The following is a 25,291-nucleotide window of genomic DNA, read 5'->3' on the forward strand; positions in this document are numbered from 1 at the left end:
ACCAAATCTACAAGATGTGATGCCATTTTAGAATTTTTATTGGTGAGTAGCGAGGACCTCACAGAAAAAGGGGAAAACTTTGGTTCAAGTGATCATGAGCTAATCCATTTTAAACTAAATGGAAAGATAAACAAAAATAGATCTGCAACAAGGACGCTTGATTTCAAAAGGGCAAACTTAAAAAAATTAAGGGAATTAGTTAGGGAAGGGAACTGGACTGAAGAACTGAAGGACCTTAATGTGGAAGAGGCTTTGAATTACTTCAAGTCAAAGATGCAGAAACTATCTGAAGCCTGCATCCCAAGAAGGGGAAAAAATTCATAGAGAAGGATTCTAGACCAAGCTGGATGAACAAGCATCTCAAACAGGTGACTAAGAGAAAGCAGAAAGCCTACAAGGAATGGAAGATGGGATCGATAGGCAAGGAAAGCTACCTCTTGGAGGTCAGAAAGTGTAGGGGAAAAAGCCAAGCAGAGTTGGACCTTGCAAAGGAAATTAAAACCAATAGTAAAAGATTCTATAGCCATATAAAAAGAAAAGGAGGAAAGAAGCACTGAGCATGTGGTGGAGATTAAAGATAATCTAGGCATGGCCCAACACCTAAACAAATACTTTGCCTCAGTTTTAATAAAGGTAATGAGGAATTTGAGGGTAGTGGCAGGGGGGCTAATGGAAATGAGGATATGGAAGTAGAAATTACCACATCCAAGATGGAGGTCAAACTCAAACAGCTTAATGGGACTAAATCAGAGGGCCCAGATAATCTCCATCCAAGAATATTAAAGGAACTGGCACATGAAATTGCAAGCCCAATAGCAAGGATTTTTAATGAATCTGTAAACTCGGGGGTCATACCCTATGACTGAGAATTGCTAATGTAGCACCTATATTTATGAAAGGGAAAAAATGTGATCCAGGAAACTACAAGCCTGTTAGTTTAACCTCCATTGCATGCAAGGTCTTAGAACAAATTTTGAAAGAGAAAGTAGTTAAGGACATAGAGATAAACATTAACAGGGATAAAATACAACATGTTTTTACAAAAAGTAGATGGTGACAGACCAAATTGATCTTTTTCTTTGAGAAGATAACAGATTTTTTAGACATAGGAAATGCAGTAGATCTAATCTACCTATATTTCAGTAAGGTATTTAATACAGTTCCATGGGAAATTATTAGTTAAATTGGAGAAGAATGGGATTAATATGAGAATTGAAAGATGGATAAGGAACTGGATAAAGGGGAGACTACAATGGATCATACTGACAGGTGATCTCTCAGGCTGGAGGGAGGTTACTAGTGGAGTTCCTCAGGGATTGGCCATGGGACCAATCTTATTTAACATTTTTATTAATGACCTCAGCACAAAAAGTGGGAGTGTGCTAATAAAATCTGCAGATGACACAAAGTTGGGAGGTACTGCCAGTACGGAAGAGGATCAGAATATTACACAAGAAGATCGGGACGACCTTGAAAGCTGGAGTAATACAAATTAGATGAAATTTATTAGTGCAAGGTCATGCACTTACAGACAAATAACAAGAATTTTTGCTGTAAGCTGGGGATTTATCAGTTGGAAGCAACAGAGGAGAAGAAAGACCTGGGTGTATTGGTTGATCACAGGATGAGCTGCCAATGTGATGCATCTGTGAAAAAAGCTAATGCAGTCCTAGGATGCATCAGTAGAGATTATACAAGGCACTGGTGAGACCTCATCTGGAACACTATGTGAAATTCTGGTCTCCCATGTTTAAGAAAGATTAATTCAAATTGGAACAGGTGCAGAGAAGGGACACTAGGATGATCTGAGGAATGGAAAACCTACCTTATGAGAGGAGACTCAAAGAGCTTGGCTTGTTTAGCCTAATGAAAAAAAGTCTTTCTTTGCAGCATGGGGCATGCAGATCACTTGCAGGTTTCAACTAGTGTAAATGGTGGATTCTCTGTAATTTGAAGGCTTTAAATCATGATTTAAGGACTTCAGTAATTCAGCCAGAGGTCATGGGTCTATTACAGGAGTGGGTGGGTGAGGTTCCATGGTCTGCAATGTTCAGGAGGTCAGAGCAGATGATCATGATGGTCCCTTCTGGCCTTAAAGTCTATCAGCCCATCAGAAGGCAGGTCCTGATTCAGCTTACACTGTCTTGGGGACCTGATGAACCTGAAGTAAATGGTGGATTCTCTGTAACTTGAAGTCTTTAAATCATGATATGAGGACTTCAGTAACTGAGCCAGAGGTTAGGGGTATATTACAGGAGTGGATGGATGAGGTTCTATGGCCTGCATTGTGCAAGAGGTCTGAACAAATGATCATGATGGTGTCTTCTGGCCTTAAAGTCGATGAGACTATTGGGTATTCTGGATGACTCTCTCTCACTGTCTTCTGTCAGAGCTGTTCCATTTTGTGTATCTGAAGATGGGATTTGAACCTAGGTCTCCCACATCCTAGAGCAGTGCCCTAACCAGTGGGATATAAAGTCAGTCTCACGTGCTTTCTCTCGCACTCTGTACTAATGAATATTTAATACAAAGTGGAACCCCAATGGGCTATTCTGGGTTGGTGTTACTCTCTCTCACCAAAATTTCAAAAAGGTCACGGTTTTGTCTGGTATATAATGGGAAAATATTTGAAATTTTCACGAGGCAAGAAAACAGTTTCCTGCCTAGCTCTAGTTATTAGATTTTGGTGAGATTTATAAAACAAGCCCAACTTGAAGAAAGTCAATTCAGCAAGTCTAAAGTTATGTTTGAAGTCTGCACTTGAATCCTGATAAGTTATTGAAAGCCTACAATTTGAGACAGCATAAATTTGGGATGGCCTAGAATTGGAGGCAGTTTTCTTAAGGAGCAGAAAAATATAAAAGGCTTAGAAAATTACAAGTCCTGGAAGATAAATAGTTCATTTCCGTTTTTGTATTTATACTCTTAACCCCTCCCCCGCCCCGCAATTTGTATCATATTATTTTCAGGGTTATGGCCCTTCAACAACACCTCGTTGGAGTGTTGACAGAGTTGTACGCTTATTCTGGGTCCGGTCACTTAAGTGGGGGCACTCAATAGCACTCTGAAGGGGCTGGATTCTCAGCCCTCCAGCCAAGTTCCTTAGGATGTTTACCCCTTTCGAGGTCCCAGGGAATAAACAATTTAGGAGTAGCAACATAAATGAAGGAAAAGGGACTATACAGACAGTCCCAGCCAGGCAATTGGCCTCTCCTCCTTCAAGGGGCCTTGGATGGTGTACAATCCAGCTCCAGGTCCACTGGTTCACTTACAGTGGAAGGAATACGATACAGCCTCCTTTGCCTCAGGTGACTTGGGCCTTCTTTTCAGCAAGGGTGTAGGCTCTGCTCTCTGCCAGGCTCTGCTCTCTGCCCTGGGAGCTAGCAAGTTGAGCATTCAGTTCTCCTCTCAGAGCTGCTCCTCCTCCTCCTCCATTCTTGACGTGACTCACAAGTGTGGACCACTCCAAAGCAGAGCATCTCCTTAACCCCTTCCTGTCTGGTGTGGGCTTTACATACCTTGTCACAGTTACACATTTGTATTTAAGAAATAACACATTGTGATATTGAGAGCCCATATCTGAAAATATATGCACAAAGGGAATACAGTTAAGGTTAATTATTTAGCCTTAACTTTTGAAATTCTCTGACTTTTGAGTAATTTGTTTATTAACCTGAATCATCCATTAAGGCTAGTTTGCATGCACGGAATATATGTATTTAGGGGTACCAGATTTGCTATTTCCACAATGAAGAACAGTCTTTTGCTGTTGTAAGAATACTGAACACTGTTTTGGTTTTCTTTTTTTCTTTTTTTTTTTTTTTTTTACAATTCCAGGATCCTTCTAGCCTCTTTAATAGGTCACTTCCCATAAGGTATATGTATATATGAATGCAGATTTTTTTTAAAGTATACTTTTATTTAAAAGTATCCCTTCCATAGACACTGCCATTTAGCCTCTGACTGCCCAAAGCTGGGAGTGGATTACTCGATAATTGCCTGTTCTGTCTCTCTGAAGCACCTGGCATTGGCCACTGTTGGAAGACACAATTCTGAGCTAGATGCACCATTGGTTTGACCCAGTACAGTCATTCTTATGTTGTTATTTTCAATGGTGTACAATGCTTCTGATCTTCTGGAGGCAGAGCCAATAGTTTCATGTTGGTATCCTTCTTGCTGCTAGTGTAGTGAGAGAAGATTAAGTCTCACTCATAGCTACTGGAAACCAGCTGTAAGTGGCTCCAAGCCAGGAAAAGCTCTGTGTAGTGACGAAGAAAAGAGGTTTCTTAATGGCTCACAATAGGTATTAAAATTTCTCATTCTTTCGGTATTATGTTTCTCCCCCCTGCAAATTCTTGCAGAATTCTCAAGCCACCAATGTGGACTAGTAAAGCTTGCTGCACCTATGGGACACTTTGTAAATCCTCTCCTTAATACAATCTAGAAAGGACAGCAAAACCATTCCAAGAGAAGTCAGATTGGATTGTATGTGGACATAAAGGGTTTGTAAAGGACAGGTCTGTAATGTAAGCTAAAAGGAAACAATAAAACTTCAGAAATGGCACGCTAATTCTAGAGCTACAACAAAGGAACTATCTTCAGTCGTAAGAGAGCGAGCAGTATGGGAAGAAAGACTATTTTTAATTTGTCTACCTTGCTCCAGTATTTTATAGCAAATGAGTAAATAAAGTATTAAGTAGCTATCATTATGACTGTACCATGCTAAATAACATGAAAACATCTTTATAAAACAGCATTCTGAACCTAACATGTTAATGGTGCCTAATGAACCAAAATCAGTGGAAATCCCTTTGGATAGCCAACATATAAACAAAGTTATTAATTAGGTTGCAGTTGTTTCCGAACAAGCCTTTCATTCAACATAGTGGCGGTAAACAAAACCAGATCCATCAGTCTTTGTGGGGAAGTATTCACCAGTGAAGGAATACTTAATGATTACACCTTAAGCACTTGCAGTTACATGACTTATGACAATGTTTATGAAGTGACTAGCAAGCAGCAAACTATAATCTCTCAATTCATAGCCTAATGTTTATGATGCTCCAGAACACCAATAAGCACAGATGCTTCATTTTTGTACACACCACACAACCATTACAATCCTTGACTATTGGTTTAAAATGTGTTTATGGTGTCCAAAAGGAAAAAATACCTAGTGAGAATAAAAACACTCCCTATTTCAGCTTTTAAGAGAGAAAAAGTTTAATAAAGATGGTTTTATTAATATCATCCTCATCTGGCAGGAGGATGTATATCAGTCTTCAGCTCTGTAAAGGAGCCAAATCTTTAAGCTTCAAAGTTGGTGTAGGAAAAGTTATCAGAGGCTGGGATGAAGCTCTGTTGACAATGACTAAAGGGGAGAAAGCTCATCTGGAAATTGAACTTGAATGGGCTTATGGGAAGAAAGGGCAGACTGATGCCAAGATTCCTCCAAATGCAAAGCTCTTTTTTGAAGTTGAATTGGTGGATATTGATTGATATGAAGACCCTTCTGTTCAACCATAAGTGTGACCTCTTGTGTCATTTCTACTGTTGCTTTTTGTGATGTAAGTGCCCACAAAGGCCCTCATCTTACAATGAATAGCACATGGGTGGACAGCTGTGCCCATGCAGAGTTGCATTAACTTGACTGAAGCTCCGTACAAGAGTAGCATAATCAGAACCTAAGAAATGAGTTGAGATGACAGATCCACACCTAGTAAACCATTAAATAACTGGCAGTTGCTTTCATTGACTATCAAGCTAGTTTCAAACCAATCAATAAGAGATTAAAGGCTCCATATCTTTTGGCCCAGATCAATCTCAAACCAAGAACTATTGACACAGTGCAGCCAAGAGGACACAAGCACCATCTTTGCCAGGAGGCGTGGGAGATGGATTGGATTGGCCATGTGCTTCAGATGGAAACTGATTCCATCACCAGAGTAGCAATAAGATGGACACCTGAAAGCAAGCAAAAATGAGGCCGCCCCAAAACAACATGGCAAAAAGCAGTGGAAGCCAAGCTGAAAAACCTGGGGCACAGCTGGGGGACCATTGAAAGACTTGCCAGAAACAGACAGGAGTGAGGAGCTTCGTTGCTTCCAGAGGCGTAAAGGGAACATGATGATGATAATGATGATGATCCATTCCATTCTCTTATCATGTTGACCTCCATCTTGATGTATCCAGATGGTATCTATATCCAGTTTTCAAGTTTCTTATAGTAAGATAGCGCAAATGACTGAAGAAACATGGGGAGCAAATAACAAACCGAGATACAATTTACATAGATATTCAATGGGAGGAAATAATCTGGAAAGCAGTACTCCTGATAGAGGGCTAGAAGATTCAGAGCGGAACAAGGGACCATATTAGACACAAGTCTGCAATACAATATGGGAGCAAAATAGGCCAATACAAATTTAGGCTGCTCAGACACAATGACGGAGCAGGGAAGCAACGGTCCTTCTTTATATAGCTCTGAGACAACTGCACATGAAATATTGTTTGCAGCTCCACACAAATCAATGCCAGAAAGATCCTTACAAATTGGAGGAAGTTCAGAGAACAGAAACAACAGTGATTAATAATTAGGAATTTGGAGGGACTTACTTACAAGGAAAGACTTAAATGTCTCACTTGAGTATTCATAGTTTGGTTTGGTGACTATAAAAGAGGAGATAAAAATATCTGAATGCTGCAGAAGACTTCAAGGAGGAAAAGTTATATCAGGATGGTACAAGGCAGTATTCATACTATAATGTGATGAAATTAAGAAAATATATAAAATATCAATACAACTCTTCTCATATTCCTGTTGAATAGTCTCTCAAGGGAAGTGGTGGAAACCCCACCACCACATGGGACATTTATTTGGGGAAATACTAATTCATGTACTGTAGGCAGGGCCACTTGCATGCAATGGCTGTGGAATTAAATTCTTGTTACAAAATTAATCTCCAGAATCTGTTCCTGTATAAGACACATTATGTTATTAGCCCTTATGTTCATGAAGATAACCTTGAAGAAGTTAACTGAGCGTAAACCAATGCAGTAATACCAGCCTGACCCTGCAGACAACTTGAAACAATAACCCCAAGAGCTGGGAATTGTTTAATTCATCTCAATCAGGGTCCACAATTCTATAGACACAGAATTTGGCATATTCCAAAATAGTCAGCATTTTTGCTGTATAAGTCAGCATTTTACTAAAGCCAGGTGCCTGTCATTTTATGTCTCCCAGGCCTTTGAAGCCCTTCCTGCAACCTTCGAGCCTGGGAGCCTAAAATGTCCAGTTTGCACCCAAGAAGCAAGATTGTGGGGGCTTGGGGCAGAGATAAGGGTGATGGAGGGAGACCAGGTACCAGAAGTACAGGCTGGGAAGCGGGGTTGTTTGGAGAACAGCAAAGCAACTGAGCACTGGGAAGCTGAGGAAAGGAGTTGCTAAAGCTATCGACAAGCTCCCTTTTCCCCCTGGAACACAGAGGAGGAAGAATTTTCTGAGCCAGGCTAAACAACATTGTAGGAGCCACGGCCCAGGGACTGCAGCCAGGTTGCCGGGAGAGCACAGCAAAAATATCCCCTCTTGAAAAATAATCAACAGATTGCACTTCACTGAGTCTTTTTCAGCTATGAGCTGAGGGGGAGCAGAAGATGGCAACGAAAGGTATTTAATAAATGCATATGTCTGCAGAGTACATGGGACCCTGACTTTAGAGTACAATGCTGAATCAGCAGAGAGAGGGACTGGGTGATCGAGTAGGTCTTTTCCCATCCCTATCTTCTATGAGCTGCTAGTCATGGTAGTTGTCTGGGTTCCCTCCCCACTCTGAACTCTAGGGTACAGATGTGGGGACCCGCATGAAAGACCCCCTAAGCTTATTTCTACCAGCTTAGGGTAAAACTTCCCCAAGGCACAAACTCTTTGTCCTAGGAGGGTACACTGCCACCACCAAGTGACTTAAAGAATCAGGGAAAGGACCACTTGGAGTTCTTATTCCCCCAAAATATCCCCCCAAACCCTTATACCCCCTTTCCTGGGGAGGCTTGAGAATAATATCGTAACCAATTGGTTACAACGTGATCACATACCCAAAGCCCTAGGTCTTAGGACCATAGAGAAATCAGTCAGGTTCTTAAAAGAAGGATATTATTTTAAAAAAAGGTAAAAATCACCTCTGTAAAATCAGGATGGAAAATAACTTTACAGGGTAACAAAAGACTGAAAAACACAGCAGAACTTCCATTAGGCTTAGTTTCAAAGTTACAAAAAACAGGAATAAACCTCCCTCCAGCAAAGGAAAAATTCACAAGCAGAACAAAAGATAATCTAACACGCCTTGCCTGGCTTTTACTTACAATTTTTGTAATATGAGAGACTTTTAGGATGGTTTAAAGGAGGCGAAGGAGTTTTCTGACCTGATGCTTCTCTGCTTTCCAAGAGAACACTCACATCAAAGCCTTTCCCCCCACAACACCCTTCAAGATTTGAAAGTATTTTCTTTCCCCATTGGTCCTTTTGGTCAGGTGCCAACCAGGTTATTTGAGCTTCTTAACCCCTTACAGGTAAGGAGGAATTCTAGGCTACCCTTAGCTGTATGGTTATGACAGTAATATTTAGAGGGAACTTGAACCAATGCTGTTAACTTTCTTACCATAATCTTGTCACTGTCGATAATGGTGTTTAACCTGTGTGCAATGGTCAGCACAGTGCACTGGGCAAACTTTTCACGAATTGTCTTTTGAATTAACTCATCCGTTCTGAAACACAGGAAGAGCAGTGGAAATGGAAGTGAGAGATCTACATGAACAACAATCTGACTGCAGAGAAGTTCTATGATTGTATTGTAGATAACTGTAATATCATTCAATCCATAACCAACAGGTTTTCTGTCCTCTTCTCAGAGACCAATCCTTGCTATTCTCTCTGCTGCTATTCAAGAGGGCCCTGACAATCTCTTAGTCACTTGGGAGACAGAAGCCCAGGGGAGACAAAGGGTCCCACTCTCTGAAGCAGTTGTGAGGATAGGTTATGTACACCCCTCCTCTCCAATTATTCTAGATAGAGGGGTGGTTGGGGATGGTCTATATAGAAGAGAGGGAGAAACATTTTTTTTTTAAAAGGACAGTCATTAAGCTCAGAACTATTTTTACTGAGGGGGCACTAAGGGAGCACAAGGAGTTATAGCTTAATAAGAAATTCTGAAAACAATTAAAAATAAAGTTTAAATGATTTGGAACTTTCGAGTTGTGCCCACTGTCAGCCTTTGTAGCCACACGATCTTACCATCATCCTTGTCCTCCCTTTCTTCCTATTGTTTGTTGCACTCTCCTGTTGAATCTTTTATTAGTAAGTTCTTCAGGGCAGATGCCATGTTTGCTTATATTCTGGACAGAATCTAACACAATGGGGCCTTGATCCCTAATAATAAACCAATGGTTGCATGTATGTGCAGTTTCAAAAAGTTCTGAAAGTGAGGCTGCCAAAAGAAGAGTTAACTATATTAATTAGAAAAAAGTGGGGGCCCATACTTAAAACAGCACAGGTTACAAAATAATATAGAACCTATCACTGATAGGTTCTGAGACAGATTCACCCCAAGGTTATTCAGATTCTGGAGGAGAGTCTGCTGGAGGGAAGGGGAAAAAGGAGGTTGTGGTGATTGAAAGCAGCTGCAACTTCACCTTCAACAAGGGAGGGAAGAAAGCAAGCACAGCCTCAAAAAATGCCCCTCCTAGATTTAACTGGAAAATGGGTATAGCCAGCGAGCCTGGGCTGACTGAGCGCAAATGCTATTTCCAATGTGAATTACAACCACCCACTCAGTGGAAAACTGAGGCAAAGTAGCAGTGGCTCTGCCATTCCGCAGGGAGAATTCGCACTGGGAGCAGGCACCTCTGTGGGCCAGCTTCACTATAGCCCTGATCCTTCACATATGTTTGAAAACAAAAACCTCATCTGAATGTTAATCAAATAATGGTAGCTGACAAAGAAACCCAACCCTATTTTAATTAAACTTCATGCAGACAGATTTATCTGGGGGTGAAAAAGGGATGTAAACTCTCCAGAAAGTTTCACAAGTCTCAATTATTGGAGATTTTCCAAGATATAATGCTGGAAATAAAGTGATTCATATCATTTCCACTTCTAATGCCAAGGATTTCATGTGCAACTTTTAAGAATCATTTAACTATTACAGAATTATTTTATTCATGGGGATAAAAATTCCAAATTCATGACCACGAAGAAAAGCTAAAATTGTGCTAAATTTCCATCAATCATCATGTGAAATACTTAGACCACCAGGCTTAGGTAAACTTTCATATTGTGACGGCTATAGAAAAGTAGTGGGAGACAGATATATTAGCCCCAGGCTAAACAAATCCCTGTTACCAGAATAAGTAAATGGCAGCTGCTCCAGGTCAATTAAGACATCTGGGGCCAATTAAGATCTTTCCAGAAGGCAGGGAAGATAGCTAGGTTGATTGGGTCACCTGAAGCCAATTAGGGGCTGTCTGAAACTAGTTAAAAGCCTCCCAGTTAGTCAGTTGGGCATGAGTCTCAGGAGCTATAGGAGGAAGCCGCGCTGTTGGAGGAACTGAGCAGTACAAACCATTTCAGGCACAAGGAAGGAGGCTCTGAGGTAAGGGTGACGTAGATATTGAGGAAGTGGGGGCTACTGTGGGGAAGTGTCCCAGGGAATTGTACGAGTCCTATTTTCAAAAAGTCAGCTACCCTAGCTGCTACCATTAGGGTCCTTGGGTCCTACTCCAGGGTGGGCCCAGGTTCCCTCCCCCACAACTCCCTGATTAATCACTGAGACTGGGAGACAACAGAGACTGTGCTTGGGAGGGTTGCTTCCCCCCACCTTCCTTGCTGGCTTATGATGCAAATGGCTCAGTAGGCTGTGACCCTTGCCCCTAGAGAAAGAAGGGCTCACAGTGAGCCTCTGAGGCTAGCAAAATCTTCCAGGAAGTGAAAGACCCATGGAGACAAGGACAGAGTCACAATATTTAGACCATTTCCTATTTGACAATAGATTGCAGTATTTCCTGATGGGCATCCTATTAGGTTGTACTGCTTAAAAGTCCACCACCATAGCTACGCCCAAGAGGTTAAGAAAAAGGTAGTAAAGACTGCAGTGTAAACCAACTCAAAGAAGAAACTCCAAGTTAAAGTTGATACCTCTTCAATCATTTGTATTGTAATGCTTACGGTTGCTATTAGTAAACATTTACTTTATTGCAATATATCTGCAGCACATGTCAAGTAAGATAATTTAAATGGATAGTGCAAATAAAAAAAATAAAGATGTCAAAATGGGGAGGATGAATAAGAGGATATGAAATTTCCATTGGTCTGATTAAATCACAGATATTATCTCTTTTTAGCCAAAAATAAGCTAGAAGCCCAAAATCTATAGAGAACGAAAGGCACTTTCTCTAAAGATTTTAGAAATGAAATGCATGCTTCACTGCAAAGCTTCTCTGCTGGCACCACTTCTCTCCCAGGAAGAGGTTACAAAAATGAGTCATGGGCAGATACCACAGTGGAAGGATGAATTTACGGTTCTGGACTCCACGGAAATCTGGAAGAAGTCTATTAATTGCTAATGCTAGGTGTTTTATTTTTTTTAAATACAAGTGAAAATAAAATAGCCTGTTTCTTCTGCGGAAAGAGGAATGCCACCTTGCTATCGGCAGTATAAGAACTGACAATGATACTTTGCTTCCAGAATTATAGACTTACTATAGGTAAACCAGGTACACTTAACTGCAGTTGGGAGGGTTTCATTGACACAGCCCTTACATTTTTGAAGTTTGGCATTCTGATACAGAAGGGTAACTTCCCCCAGCACTGGACCATTACACATCTTACCAATCTCTCACACAGTACTAAAACAGTTTGGCAATATGCAGCACTGCAGTGATGGAAGTAACTGTGTATTATGTATAGAATGACTGACTTCTTTGGGGAAATCAAAGATTTGTACTACCTCCTCAGAAACGGCCACAAAATCTGTTGATTTTGCATGTGGCAATATGTTCACAACTCCTCAGTCAGCTTTTCTCTCTCTGCTAGCACCCAAATTTAATTTTCCTCAGGAAAACTACAATCATTGCCACTCGAAAGTGACCTACAGTGAGCAAATCAAAAACCAAACAGGCCCCAATCCCGCAAGCTGATCCTCACAGGAGGTCCACCTGCACTGATCATCTTGCATGATTATAGCATTACTCTCCTTTGCCACGATGCCTACAAAAAGCTTGACAACAATCAGGCTGCTGGTGTGCAGAGAACTCTGCCTATCTTGCTGACCAATACTGTCTCCTTGTTTCTTTGTACTCTGCCGTCTGTCTATCTCCATTTGTTCTCTAATCTTATACACAGATTGTGAGCCGCTTGGAACGGGGACCGTTTGTACACTGCTTAGCTCAATGGAGTCCTGTTCCATAACTAGACCTCCTACATGCTATGGTAATTCAAATAAATAATAATATTAAGTATAGCACGCTGGAATACTACAGGCAAGATTTCTCACTAATGCTGTTCAGATCCTTTTATATCCAGAACTGATTATTATAACTCCTTTTATACTGGAATATCAAAGCAACTCTACTGATTGCAGCTAGTGCAAAAAAATGACTGAATGACCAGTCATGAACAAATAGCATCAATTCTTTGACCAATGAGTGAACTACAATTTGTTTTGATGATGTATAAAATAGTAAATGAACCTATTTGAAGGACTTGCTGTTTTATTGTCCTTGGATTTTCTCAAATCATACTTTGGTGGAACTATCTGTTCAGCTCTCAAACTGATGCAGCATATTTGCAGAGTTTTCAAAAAATACGGTCTCTTTTAGTGAATCCCACCAGTGTTCAAAAGAGCTTTAAAGACTACTTTATTTTGTAGTTCCTATGATATTTGAAGATCTCTTAGGATTTTGATCTCTATTTAATGGGTTTTATCTGTAACCCACTGTGTGTACTGAATAGCATCCCGAGCATTTGGAAGGAATGAAAACTAATAAATATTATTTGTTATTTGTCACAGTCATTTTTCCTTGCTCGTCTTTGTCACTATGTGCACAGGATACCCTTCCTGGATCAACAGACCTCAACACTATGCCTAACTTTTTCATCATGAGGTCCCTCATCTTTGTGGGATCGTGGTGGCCTAAGAATCTTTCCATTCTGTGAAGTCTTTTGAGAGTTTATCTTTTGTTTGCAGTGTAGCTGTGTCGGTCCTAAGATACTAGAGAGACACCAACAGAAGTTAGTCCAATAAAAGATATTGCCTCATCCATTCTGTCTCTCTAAGAGGTTATCCTGACAGTTGTGATCTGCATTTCCAAAAGGAGTCTTTTATCCATGGCTGCTGTAGGGTAAATAGCTTTGAATGTTAATTTACACATAGAAATCAAGGATATTTTTCTCCTTCCAGAGACAGAACCTGTATCTATCCCCTCTTAGGATGCATTCAGGGGAGCTTTCATGATCGAACCCCTTAAGCTATATACCGTGTTTGGTTTGCCTGCTCTTGAATAGGCATTAGTGATGCCGTCAGCGTTCATGAGAACGCAAACCCCAGCACGGGCTGCACAAGATACGAAGCTTTTCAGTTCACCTCTGTGTACACCAACCATGTACAAACAGGATAATTCATTTTACTATGGCCTCTGGTGTTTTACCTTGGGTCCACATTTGCTGTTGCTTCGTCAATAATCAGAATTTGATTTTTTTTGAGAATTGCCCTGGCAAGGCACACGAGCTGTCTCTGACCGACGCTAAAATTAGATCCAGATTCTGCCAACTGTGTCTCCATTTTATCAGGAAGTTCTTCCACAGCCTCCTTCAGTTGAACCTGTAGGTATGCCAACGTACTGTAAGATGAGTAACTCACTTCTAAACAAAATATGGTTGTTGTGATTAGGTTGCCTATTTTTTGTTATGCTTTACACAACAATAAGCATGTAAGATTTACCTTTCATACTCATATACATACACTATGTAATTCAATTCTAGAGTTAAGTCTAAAACTGTTTAAAAATCTATTTTTAATTAATCAAAATATATCAAACCTGCATCCCGAATGATAAAAAAAATATTAATGCAAGATCCAGCAGGTCAATGTTATATACAGAGACATTTATATACATTTATACACCCCACAATTATTTTCCTTTCTTCTGTCGGCCATATCCTTACGTAATCCAACAAACCAGCTCAAACCTAATATGTATAAACACTATGAATAATGTTATTTTATATGTAAACATTAGATACAAATGATCAGATATTTGGAATTACCTCTTCCAAGACATTCCACAGCTCTTCATCAGTGTATTCATTGAAAGGATCCAAGTTTTTTCTCATCGTTCCAGTGAACAGAATGGGCTCCTACAAACCAATGAAACATTACATTTTACTTTATATACACTTAGTTTTCGTACTGCAATACAGAATTTAAACACAGTAAAGCTGAGTTGAAGCATGCATGGTACATACATGTAGTACAACAACAAATTATCCCTAGTACAAGACAAGGGGAAAAAACTGTTGCGATTCTTTTTACATCAGAGAAGTAATAAAAGAAAACTCAGAGGTGTATTAGGAGCATGTGGAAGAAAAAAATAAGATAAATGCATAACAAGCCTGCATGAAGATATTTTAATAAAACAGATGAAACAAATACAGGTATTTTGACAAAATCGATATATATCCAACAATTTATTCTGTCTGTACTTGAACTGGCTTATCTGTGCTACTCTTGACACCACAACGCTTTATAGTATATTTATAAGCTAGGCAATTAAATCCACTGACACTGTTAGCGGAAACAAGCGACAACAAGAAGATCCACTCAACGCACTAACGTTCCTAGGATACTTGGGTGCTTTTGAAACTGTGCTCCCTAACTATATAAGGCACAGACAGAGGAGAAGACTCAAGTGGCTCAAGAGGTAGAATACAAGGTGTTGGGATTTTTGTTTTATTTCAGTTTGGAGAAACTCTCCAAGTTTAACATTAAAGAATCTGAAAGATAAATAGATTTCACAACTTTTCTGCAACATTTACGTCTACACATGTATCTGTCAATGATGGTTAATACTAATATTTGTACTTCAGTAGCACCAAGAGAGAATTTGGGCACCTCTAGGCAAACACATGGCAAGGCATAATCACTGCCCCAGAGAGTTTACACTCTAATTTCAAACAAGACTCAACCCATTGAGTGTGACAAACCAAGGGAGAGAACAGGATAGTGAGACAAGGGTGGCAAAGAAAACAACATGCAGTTACACAGGCTAGACACATGCCTGAGATGATGGTTCCAAATCATCTGAATTTTCTTTTTAACCTAGTCATGGCTGACTGATTTCTTGTAGGTGTCACAGCAGAAGTATGGATTAGTTCAGGGAGGGAATTCCATGTTACAGACAATGTGGAAAAAAGTCTGGAGATATTTGTAGGAGAAGCAGACAAATGGGCATTAAAGGACGACATAATTGGCAGAGCACAGAGTATGGGGGTGATAAGAATGAGCAAATGACTAAGGAAGGAAGAGTTGTAAAGAGTCTTGAGGGGAGGTTAAGAAGCTTGAATTTGATACAGTGAAATACAATGAGCCAGTGGAGGGAATCAAAGAGTGAGAAGGAGGAGGATTATGGCCTATTCTCCCAGCTGGGGCAATAGGAATCCCTCAGATCTGCTGCTGGCATCCTAATGCTCCCTCTGAAGACAGCCAAGATATACTATTAGTCTATTCTATGGAGGGACTAAACATACCCTGGGTTAGGGCTGCTACCACTGCACAGACCTCAGGCAGGAATGTGATGACATCTTTGGTTCCTGAATTTACTAAAATGTTGTAGCTTGTTTTCTAAAACATTTTTCCCTTGTAAAAGTGTCCCTATTCCTTCATTCATTATATAGGGGAAAGGCAGCCTCTGATCTGCAGTCTGAGGACTGATCACCTTTCTGCTCTTGGGTTTCAGTTGTGGCCACCCCACTTTTCTGCCTATGGAGTTACTGAGCAAATGGGGTTCAATACCCCTCCCCCATCTTGTTTTGATTGTCATGTTCTAGCAGCCCTCATCAGTTGATGAGCTGGGACTGGAATCCTGTGACGGGGACACATACCTGCTAGATTTTCATTCTTCCTTTTTTTACTGTGTGGGTGTGTAAAATCACTGTTAAGGCTCTGGTGGGATAGCTGTGCTCTTTTTGCTCCTTGGGATAGAGACAGCTTTTGCAAAGAAGTAGTCACCCCCTGGATCCTCATCCAAGAGAAGAAATGACTAGGGTATCCCTCTAAAATTCCCTGCCCTCATCTTGAGAGGAAGGGAAGCTGGAAGGGATGCCTGCCCCTTGCCTAATGAGAAGTGTCCTATTTAAAGACTTGTGGCAGAACTCATCTAGGTGGAACTATTACTGGTTGGAGAGGGGTTGGGTTTGATAGATTTACTCCTGGAGCAGACATTGGGTGCCTGGACTCTTCCTCCTGTGAGCCAATCAGGTTATTCCTTTCTTTCTGTGTTCTCTCTCTCAGTGTGGAATATATTGTGGCTTGATGGGAGGCAGACCCTCTCAAACTAGTCCAACTCAGAGCCTCTCCCCTAGGCAGAGCAAGGGTCCACAAACTGCGGACAGGCATGGCAAAGCTCTCCTGAGCTGCTAAACAGAACTGCCTCGTTAGATGAACGCTGCTTGGTCTCTGGTTGGTGTCTTCTGGACAGTTCTACCATGAAGAGAAGAGGCAGAGGGACCTGTCAGGGGGGCACTACACTGGAAGACCCAGAAGGCAAAGATCTCCATGCTGCTCTGAAGGGGAGAAGAGGCATGAGAGAGTGAAAAGACCAGGAAATAAGTTTGTTCCTACCCAAAGGCCCTGAAGGAAATCAAAAGGTTAAGGCAACAAAAGTGGGAGAGCACTGAACCACTAAGCTTTAGCCCAATGCCACAAACTGATCTTCAAGTCAAAAAAAGCAAGAGGGACATGATTTTGCCCCAGAATTCCCTACTAACAGCCCTGAATGCCACTGATATTCAAGCAGAGACGGCACAGTCTGAGAATCATGAACTGTAGGAAATGTTAGGATGTCAGTAATTGTTGGTGTTATACACAAGATATCTGAGCCCAAAAAACCATCACAATGCTGTTGAGGACTGTGAAATATCTGACTTGTTACCAGAGGTTCTTAAATCTATATTTTTTTTAAAAAAAAAAGAGTAAACACTTGTTTATATATGATATGATTTTTTTAAAACCATCACACATCTTAAAGGTTAAATCCTGCCCTGATTAAGACCCCATGTAACCCTACTGCTGTCCATGGACCTGCATGTGGGTGTAGAAAGCCCATGTAGAATTTGGACCTAAACCTTTTATGATTATGTGTTAATTTTTAAGCCATTCCTGGAGTATTATGAAGGTATTGATGATGGCAGAATGTGGTACAATAAAAATGTAAGAAGATAATGTGTTTTCTTTTTATTTTCTTGTTATGTGCCAAGTATTTGAAAGTATTTGTTGCACCAGGACCAATAAAAACCTGTTGAATGAGCAAAGGCGTTTAATAGAAGGGTTGAGAGAACATTTTTCTTTAAAAAAAAACACTGCAAGTAATTTGTTTAACAATACACATTTTAATAAGTTATTTGAGATGTTCTGAAGGTATTGTTAAGATAATTTTCCGTTTCAATCTATTTTTATAGGTTGGCAAAATAAGAAATTGAATTTATAAAATGTTCATAACTATTATAAGAGGTCCTAAAATCAAACATGTATTGCAACAGTAGATAAGGATAATTTTTAATTATCATTTCTGACACAGATTAGTATTTAAAATAGCCTGTTTTATGAGAGGAAGTTAATAAGCCAAACCTGTAAATAATTGTTGTAGAAATGCTTGCAGTCAGGGTAACAGATAATATTTACAGACAGACACAACCTTCATACAGCTCCATCCAAGCAAACAATTAGAAACCTAAGGACATTTTTATTTCTATGAGTAGATATTTAAACTCAGATTTAAGAAAACTTCACTCTCTGGAGAGTGACTCAGTTAGCATGCTACCCGATATATTTTACAAATGCCTACAGCTAGACTACATAGTTTTCCAAGAAAATGCTGAGGGTTGCAGCTACAAACTGTTGCCCTATGTTATGTAGCTATTTTTATTACTCATACAAATATTAGTAATATAGTACAAAATGTCTATTGTAGTATAATTATTCCCCCACTCTCCAAAATGGTTAAAGTCATTCCTTGGTCTTAGACCTTTGCATATACTTAATAGAAAACAAACCTCTCTTTATCTGGAAGAGAAACCCTACCTGCTAACCTTCAGATACTGAAAACCCCTGGGGACCATGACAAAAACCTTCTATATAACTAGCAAGATAAAAATAACAACATTTTACTTCATTACAATAATTTTATGCCCAGGTCAGGAAACTTCTGCATGAATAAAATATACAATTAATTATGAGTGCTCAAGGTGTAGAACAGCATTAGATCAGCAGTTTTCCATCTCTAGAGTTATATTTTGTTCACCTGGGATCAGATATCCAAATGTGGAAATCACCTGAAATACTTGTGGTTAAAGTTCTCAAAACCCTGTAGCCCTTGAATGAACTGATCATCATCCGTTTTCAGGAGAAAAGAACATTGTGCACAAACAAAAGAGAAAGAATGTAAGTTTATGTAAAGTCCTCTTTAGATAGAAAAAGGTCACTAACTCCACTGAGTAGCACCACTGTGCATTAATGAAGCCTCCAGTATGCAGAAACAAAAGACGGCCCACATGAGGCTGCAATCCAATTGTATGTCTTTGCTAGTAACAGCATACCTACCTCTTTCTGTTTGGCTTCTATTCTCAAGAAAGAAAAAAGAAAGCCAGGTGATGGAGAGGCATTAAAGAGCCATTGTTTGTTAACCTTCTTATCACATTCACAGTTGTTTTTAAAAAGAGAGATAACAGAATATAAACATATAAAACAGTACATTAAGTAAGTGCTACCGTGATTTCTTCATCCAGCTGACGAACCAACAAACATTCAGACACCAATATGGTCAAAGGCCTCTGGATCCAACGTTATTAAACAAAACAGAATGAAAGCTGGAAATTAATAGTTAAAATGCTACCTACTAAGCAAATTCCACTGGTGTCTAAACAAGTGTTTCCTCCCATCACCCAAACAAATAGGATGAGCTACCTGCAAAGCACATGCCTTCAGGAAAGGAATAGGGCACTGCAGAGGGAGCACCATATAGTCATGGCTGCTAGAGCCATGTTCTCCCGCAAAGGGGAATTATGGCCAGAGGATAGGTCAGAGTCCCCATGGAATCTGGTGACCTGCATAGGCCCAGCTATCCAAAGAGATGTGGATCATACCAAACTCTTCTGCTGCAACAATGTCTAGCTTGCTGTTTCAGTCAGCTGTAGGGTAAAGGTGTGTGGCTGCTCTGAAGAGGAAAAGGCGTACTTCCAGAACCACCACAAGTACTTTTCTTCCAACGCCCCTCATCAGGTCTAGGATGGCAACTTTATGGCTTTGTAGCTGGTAGCATCATCCTCAGCCAGGACCTAACACAAGGCTTATGCCTCTTCTGTTAATAAATTGAAGGCCTAGAACAACTGCCCTCACTGAACAACATTGGTCACTACTCAGAGGTAGGCATCAGGGTCATCATCCAGTTCAATCTTGGACAGAGAAGGGGGCAGATCGAGGGACGTGATCGTTCCCCTCTATTCAACATTGGTGAGGCCTCATCTGGAGTACTGTGTCCAGTTTTGGGCCCCACACTTCAAGAAGGATGTGGATAAATTGGAGAGAGTCCAGCGAAGGGCAACAAAAATGATTAGGGGACTGGAACACATGAGTTATGAGGAGAGGCTGAGGGAGCTGGGATTGTTTAGCCTGCAGAAGAGAAGAATGAGGGGGGATTTGATAGCTGCTTTCAACTACCTGAAAGGGGGTTCCAAAGAGGATGGCTCTAGACTGTTCTCAATGGTAGCAGATGACAGAACGAGGAGTAATGGTCTTAAGTTGCAGTGGGGGAGGTTTAGATTGGATATTAGGAAAAACTTTTTCACTAAGAGGGTGGTGAAACACTTGGAATGCGTTACCTAGGGAGGTGGTAGAATCTCCTTCCTTAGAGGTTTTTAAGGTCAGGCTTGACAAAGCCCTGGCTGGGATGATTTAACTGGGAATTGGTCCTGCTTCGAGCAGGGGGTTGGACTAGATGACCTTCTGGGGTCCCTTCCAACCCTGATATTCTATGATTCTATGGTACTCACTGGCTGCTTAACTGGTGTCCTTGGATTACTGAACATAGGAAACACAGCTAGTGGATCACTGCTTTGGCTTGTTTCTCCTTTGTGATTTACAGTAAGAACTGCTGTTGTTGGGCTACAATTGGTTTTGCTGCTACTGTCCATCTTACAGTTTGTGATCTCTTCCATTACTCCCCCTTTTTATACCTCTTCTGCAGATGAGGTTCAAAAGAAAACTTCCATGCAATACCACACGCAGAATGCTCTAGAGGTCAGCAACAAGACTCATTTTTTCAGGGAGAGGAGGCAAGACATTTCTGGGAGAAGGCTTTCAGCTTTGGAGTTTGATCCCTTCGATAGTCCAAAGCCAGAACCTGGTAATATTTAAGATGCAGTGCAAATAGCATCTCTTCAGACTGGCATTTTAGCTGGCAGGAAATGTATGGTCATTTCTGGGGGAAGGAGGAAAGTGACTTAAAAATTAGAAAGGCTCTGTTGTTGAAGAGAGGAGCTGAGGGGCAAACAGATGTTTAGTTGTGAAGTCTTGTTTAGCCATTGATATTGTTTATGATTAATTTTTGTGTTTACACCCAAATCATATTACGGATATAGCCAGTACAATAAGAAAACATTCCAAACATTCACGTCAATTAGGTGCCTAAAGTATCAATGCAAAAAAAAGTGTTTAATTTTCACTCAGAATTTAATTCAAATACATGAAAAACCAAAAATCACATACTGCTAAATAAATCTAGCTTTCAGGAGCATGTATGTGTTTGAGAGGGGAGAGCAGGGTTTCTTTCTTTGCTTTTTTTCTTTAAAAAAAAGAGAATAATAATAAAATCCTACACACACACACACACACACACACACACACATTCTCTGCTGCACCACTTTCCATGTAGTCCAGCTGAGGGGTGGGAGATGGGTATCAGGGAAGCCAGTGGAGGTCTGTGATTCTCTCCCCAGCTTCTGCCCTGGTGCAGGTTGCACAGCTGGCAACAGTCCCTAAGGGATCATATGCCCGATGTTGCTGGAGTGCAACATACCCTGACATGCCTTCTCTGCAACTTTCTCCTGGTGGGGAGGGTGGCATACTGCTTGCACTCCCCTACACTCCTGTCAGAGCAGCACAAAGAGGACAGAGAAGAGGAAAGAGTCAGACCCAAAGGGCTGATCCTATACGTTATGGAAGAGGCACTCTGTAGGAAATAATGTGATCTTATTCAAATTCTTTCAAATACATCAGATTACACAGAAGCACAATCTCAGTTATTGTCTCTTACCAGTTCTTGAAGAACTTGTCCACAAGAATGGACCGATTTAAATGATTAAGACATATGGCCTCAAAATTTGCCCTACTTTCAGACTGAATCATTTGGATACGAAATATATAGGCTCTTGTTTTCAATTTAGTAGTCCATTCCAGAGATATTATGGAAAACAATAGCCACTAGTATTTTTAGCAAATGTTTTATGCTCTGTGCTGGCTCTTCAGCAGCAGTTAGCCAGAAACTTAATTCAAACTCTTTCTAGAATTGTGCTGATATTGATATCACTGATGCACACACAAAATAATTGGTTGACATGACAGGAATCCATAGATAATGAAGTTGTTAAAAAAAGCCGTGATTATTTCAGCTCCATTCTCAGGTTACAGTGGGGGAACAGGGGAACTAATATTTGCAAAACAGACAAGGATGAAATTCTGGGACCTAAGAATACTGCAAACAGAAAGCAGAAAAAGAAAAAATGATTATAAAAATGATCTTGACAGAGTTTTTGAAATGTTACAGCCCTAAAATGAAAATAGATGTGGCAGACAAAGTCAGCTTCATACCTGAGGTATGATTGAAATTTTCTTTCGCAAGTCATGAAGTCCTAGTTCTGATGTTAAGTACTTATCAATCCAAATTCGTCCTTTGGGTTCAGCCAACCGAAAGAGAGCTGCTATCAAAGAGCTCTTTCCAGCTCCTGTTCTTCCCACAATTCCAACCTGCAAAACCAACCAAGCCAGTATGATTAAAATTGTTTCTTTCTTTCTTTCTTTCTTTTTTTTTAAGGTAAATGCTAAGAAGAACAACACCCTGGAGTTGGATAGGATTTGAAGCTTTAAGAATTTTCTAGATCATCTCATTCAAAAGTGAAATGAATGTTTTCTTAACAAAATGCCTCCCTTAATATGAGTTGCGGAATGCCTAAATGAGAGGCAATGTGGCCAGTGGATGGAGCACTGAACTGGTACTTAGGAGTCCTGCGTTCCATTTCCAGCTCTGCCATTAGCCTATTGGGTGACCTTGCACTAATCATGTCACTTCCCTGTGCCTCAATTTCTCTATCTGTAAAAAGGGAACAATGACACTAACACTCCTTCGTAAAGCACTTTGAGATCTGCCTATGGACATTATTAGTATTAAACAAGCATTACTAACTGCACTTGAGACAATTCTGAGTCAGATTCTGATGACCTCACTCAAGCTGAATAGTATGTAACTCAGTGAGGAGCCATAACAAAGTCAAAACTAACAATAGAGCTACAAAAAGTATCTGAGCAAAGGGCATGGAGAGATGGTCCTAATGTTTGCCATAAGGAGCTGCAGTAAAGAAGAAACTAATGCTGGCTGGGGCAGTGGATTCCTTTGATAGCCTAGCTTTCAAAGTTCAGATCACTGCAGGGGACAGATATGCTGCTTTTCTCAAAGCTCTGAATACCAGAGCCACATATCTCATAACCAGGGATCTCAAAGAAGGACATTTGAGGGAATTAAGAAATCTAGTTAAGTACAATAAGTGGAAGAAGGCCGACCAATCCTAGAAGACACTATAAGGCACAACACAGTCTAAAAATCCTCTCAGAAAACAGGAATTCACAAAAAGAAAATCTGCCAATATGACTCAACAAGGAGCCATTGAAAAACCAGAGGATTAAAAAAACCATACTGACAACAGAAAAAAAAAATGGAGAAGCAACACAACTAACACATTCAGTCAGTAAGGCTTTCACAGAAAATGCAGGAAAAATGCAAAATAAGGAAATGCTAAGAAGCCTAATGGTATGGAACTAAAAAATCTTTTACAAATATATCAAATGAAAAAAATACGTAGGGAGATCGTATGTCTATTAATAAATGAAGAAAGGGGCAAAATTAATGCTGACTAAATATGACTCAGCTAGTGAACTCCTTTCTGCAAGAAACCTGTCTTCAGAAGAAGCAGCTAAGGGATTACTTAGAAAAACGGAATGTACACCCAATCAACTGTCTCACAGAGCACTGCTTAGGATAACTCTCTATATAGAGCTGCTCTGCCAGAACCTCTTACAGTAGAACCTCAGAGTTATGATCACCAGAGTTACAAACTGACCAGTCAACACACACCTCAATTGGAATCAGAAGTACACAATGAGGCAGCGGAGCCAAAAAATAAAAAAGCAAATACCGTACAGTACAGTACTGTGTTAAACATAAACTACTAAAAACAATAAAGGGAAAGTTTAAAAAAAAAGATTTGACAAAGCCAGGAAACAGTTTCTGTGCTTGTTTCTTTTAAATTAAGATGGTTAAAAGCACCATTTTTCTTCTGCATAGTAAAGTTTCAAAGCTATATTAAGTCAACGTTCAGTTGTAAACTTTTGAAAGAACAACCATAACATTTTGTTCAGAGTTACGAACAAGTCAGAGTTATGAACAACCTCCATTCTCAAAGTGTTCGTAACTCTGAGGTTCTATGTATATATTGCATTCAGTTCAAGGCACCACATTTCCAGAGAGATATTGGCAAACACTGGAGGGATTTCAGAGATAAGCAAGAAAAATTATCATGGTTTGGAGATACTGATTTATGAGGAAAGATAAAAGAGTTAAATATGCACAGCAGTGGTTCTCAACCAGGGGTAGGGAGAGGTCTTCCACGGGGTACATCAGCTCATCTAGATATTTGCCTAGTTTTACAAAAGGCTACATAAAAAGCACTAGCGAAGTCAGTACAAACTAAAATTTCATACAATGCCTTGTTTATACTGCTCTATATACACTATACACTAAAATGTAAGTACAATATTTGTATCCCAATTGATTTATTTTATAATTATATGGTAAAAATGAGAAAGTAAGCAATTTTTCAGTAATAGTGTGCTGTGACACTTCTGTATTTTTATGTCTGATTTTGAAAGCATGTCATTTTTAAGTGAGGTGAAACTTGGGGTACACGCAAGACAAATCAAACTTGTAAAAGGGATACAGTAGTCTGAAAAGGTTAAGAATCACTGATGTACAGTGTAGCATAGCTAAGTAATTAAGAGGGCACATGACAACAGAAGAATATTTGAAAAGTACAAACACCAAACAAAAGAGGGCAATTATGTAGTGTGATACACAGAGATACTGAAATGATATTAAGGAAAGGAAAACTTAAGGTGAATTTCAGGAAAAAATTTGTAACAGAGAAATTAAGCTATGGAACAGGCTCCCAAGCAAAATGGCAGAACCTGCATTTAAAAGAAACAAAACACCCTAGACTAAGCACAAGAAAATATACTGGAAGAAGCAACTTGGAAGATGGACTGGATAACCTAAAAGGTCTTTTCTACCTCTAAATTTTCCAATTATATGATTTTATTGAATAACTGATTCTCGTAGGTGTGTACAATCACGAAGTACTATGTAAGTGCTAATCATTATATTACTGTTACCTAAAACACAGCATAGTTTTAGCAAATCTGTTTAAAGGAATGGTATAAAAGTAAAAGGAAAAAAAAACTGAAATGAGAAATATTTCTGAAGAACCTCTACTAAAGCTCCTCTTCCTTCGAAAAGATAAATCAGAAAGAAAAAGCTAAATGGAGAACACACAAAGTGTTTTAAAGAAGAAAGAGTTAAAAAGCATTTCTTTTGAAAACCTTAGTGATATACACTATTATATTAACAACATGAAAAAAACATTATCAAAAATAAAGTAACTCTTAAAATAAAAATGCAGCTGCTTGTATATTGTCAATATCTC

At 39.8% G+C, this 25,291-nt stretch overlaps 1 protein-coding gene across 12 annotated transcripts in view; it reads right to left on the reverse strand.

Annotated features, from left to right (window-relative positions):
• The window catches only part of ABCC4 (ATP binding cassette subfamily C member 4 (PEL blood group)), a 214,443-nt gene that overhangs the window by 33,377 nt on the left and 155,775 nt on the right, over nt 1-25,291 (reverse strand). For 11 of the 12 annotated variants that reach the window (XM_073347903.1, XM_073347850.1, XM_073347858.1 and 8 more), the window contains 4 exons: nt 22,131-22,286; nt 14,318-14,407; nt 13,699-13,871; nt 8,658-8,763 (listed from right to left, as the gene is read on the reverse strand). In XM_073347903.1, coding sequence (XP_073204004.1) covers nt 8,658-8,763; nt 13,699-13,871; nt 14,318-14,407; nt 22,131-22,286 — 525 coding nt within the window. The remainder of the gene's footprint in view (nt 1-8,657; nt 8,764-13,698; nt 13,872-14,317; nt 14,408-22,130; nt 22,287-25,291) is intronic. The other variant, XM_073347894.1, reaches the window with a different exon arrangement.

Source organism: Lepidochelys kempii, chromosome 1, assembly GCF_965140265.1.
Source record: "Lepidochelys kempii isolate rLepKem1 chromosome 1, rLepKem1.hap2, whole genome shotgun sequence".
Taxonomy (NCBI): Eukaryota; Metazoa; Chordata; order Testudines; family Cheloniidae; genus Lepidochelys; species Lepidochelys kempii.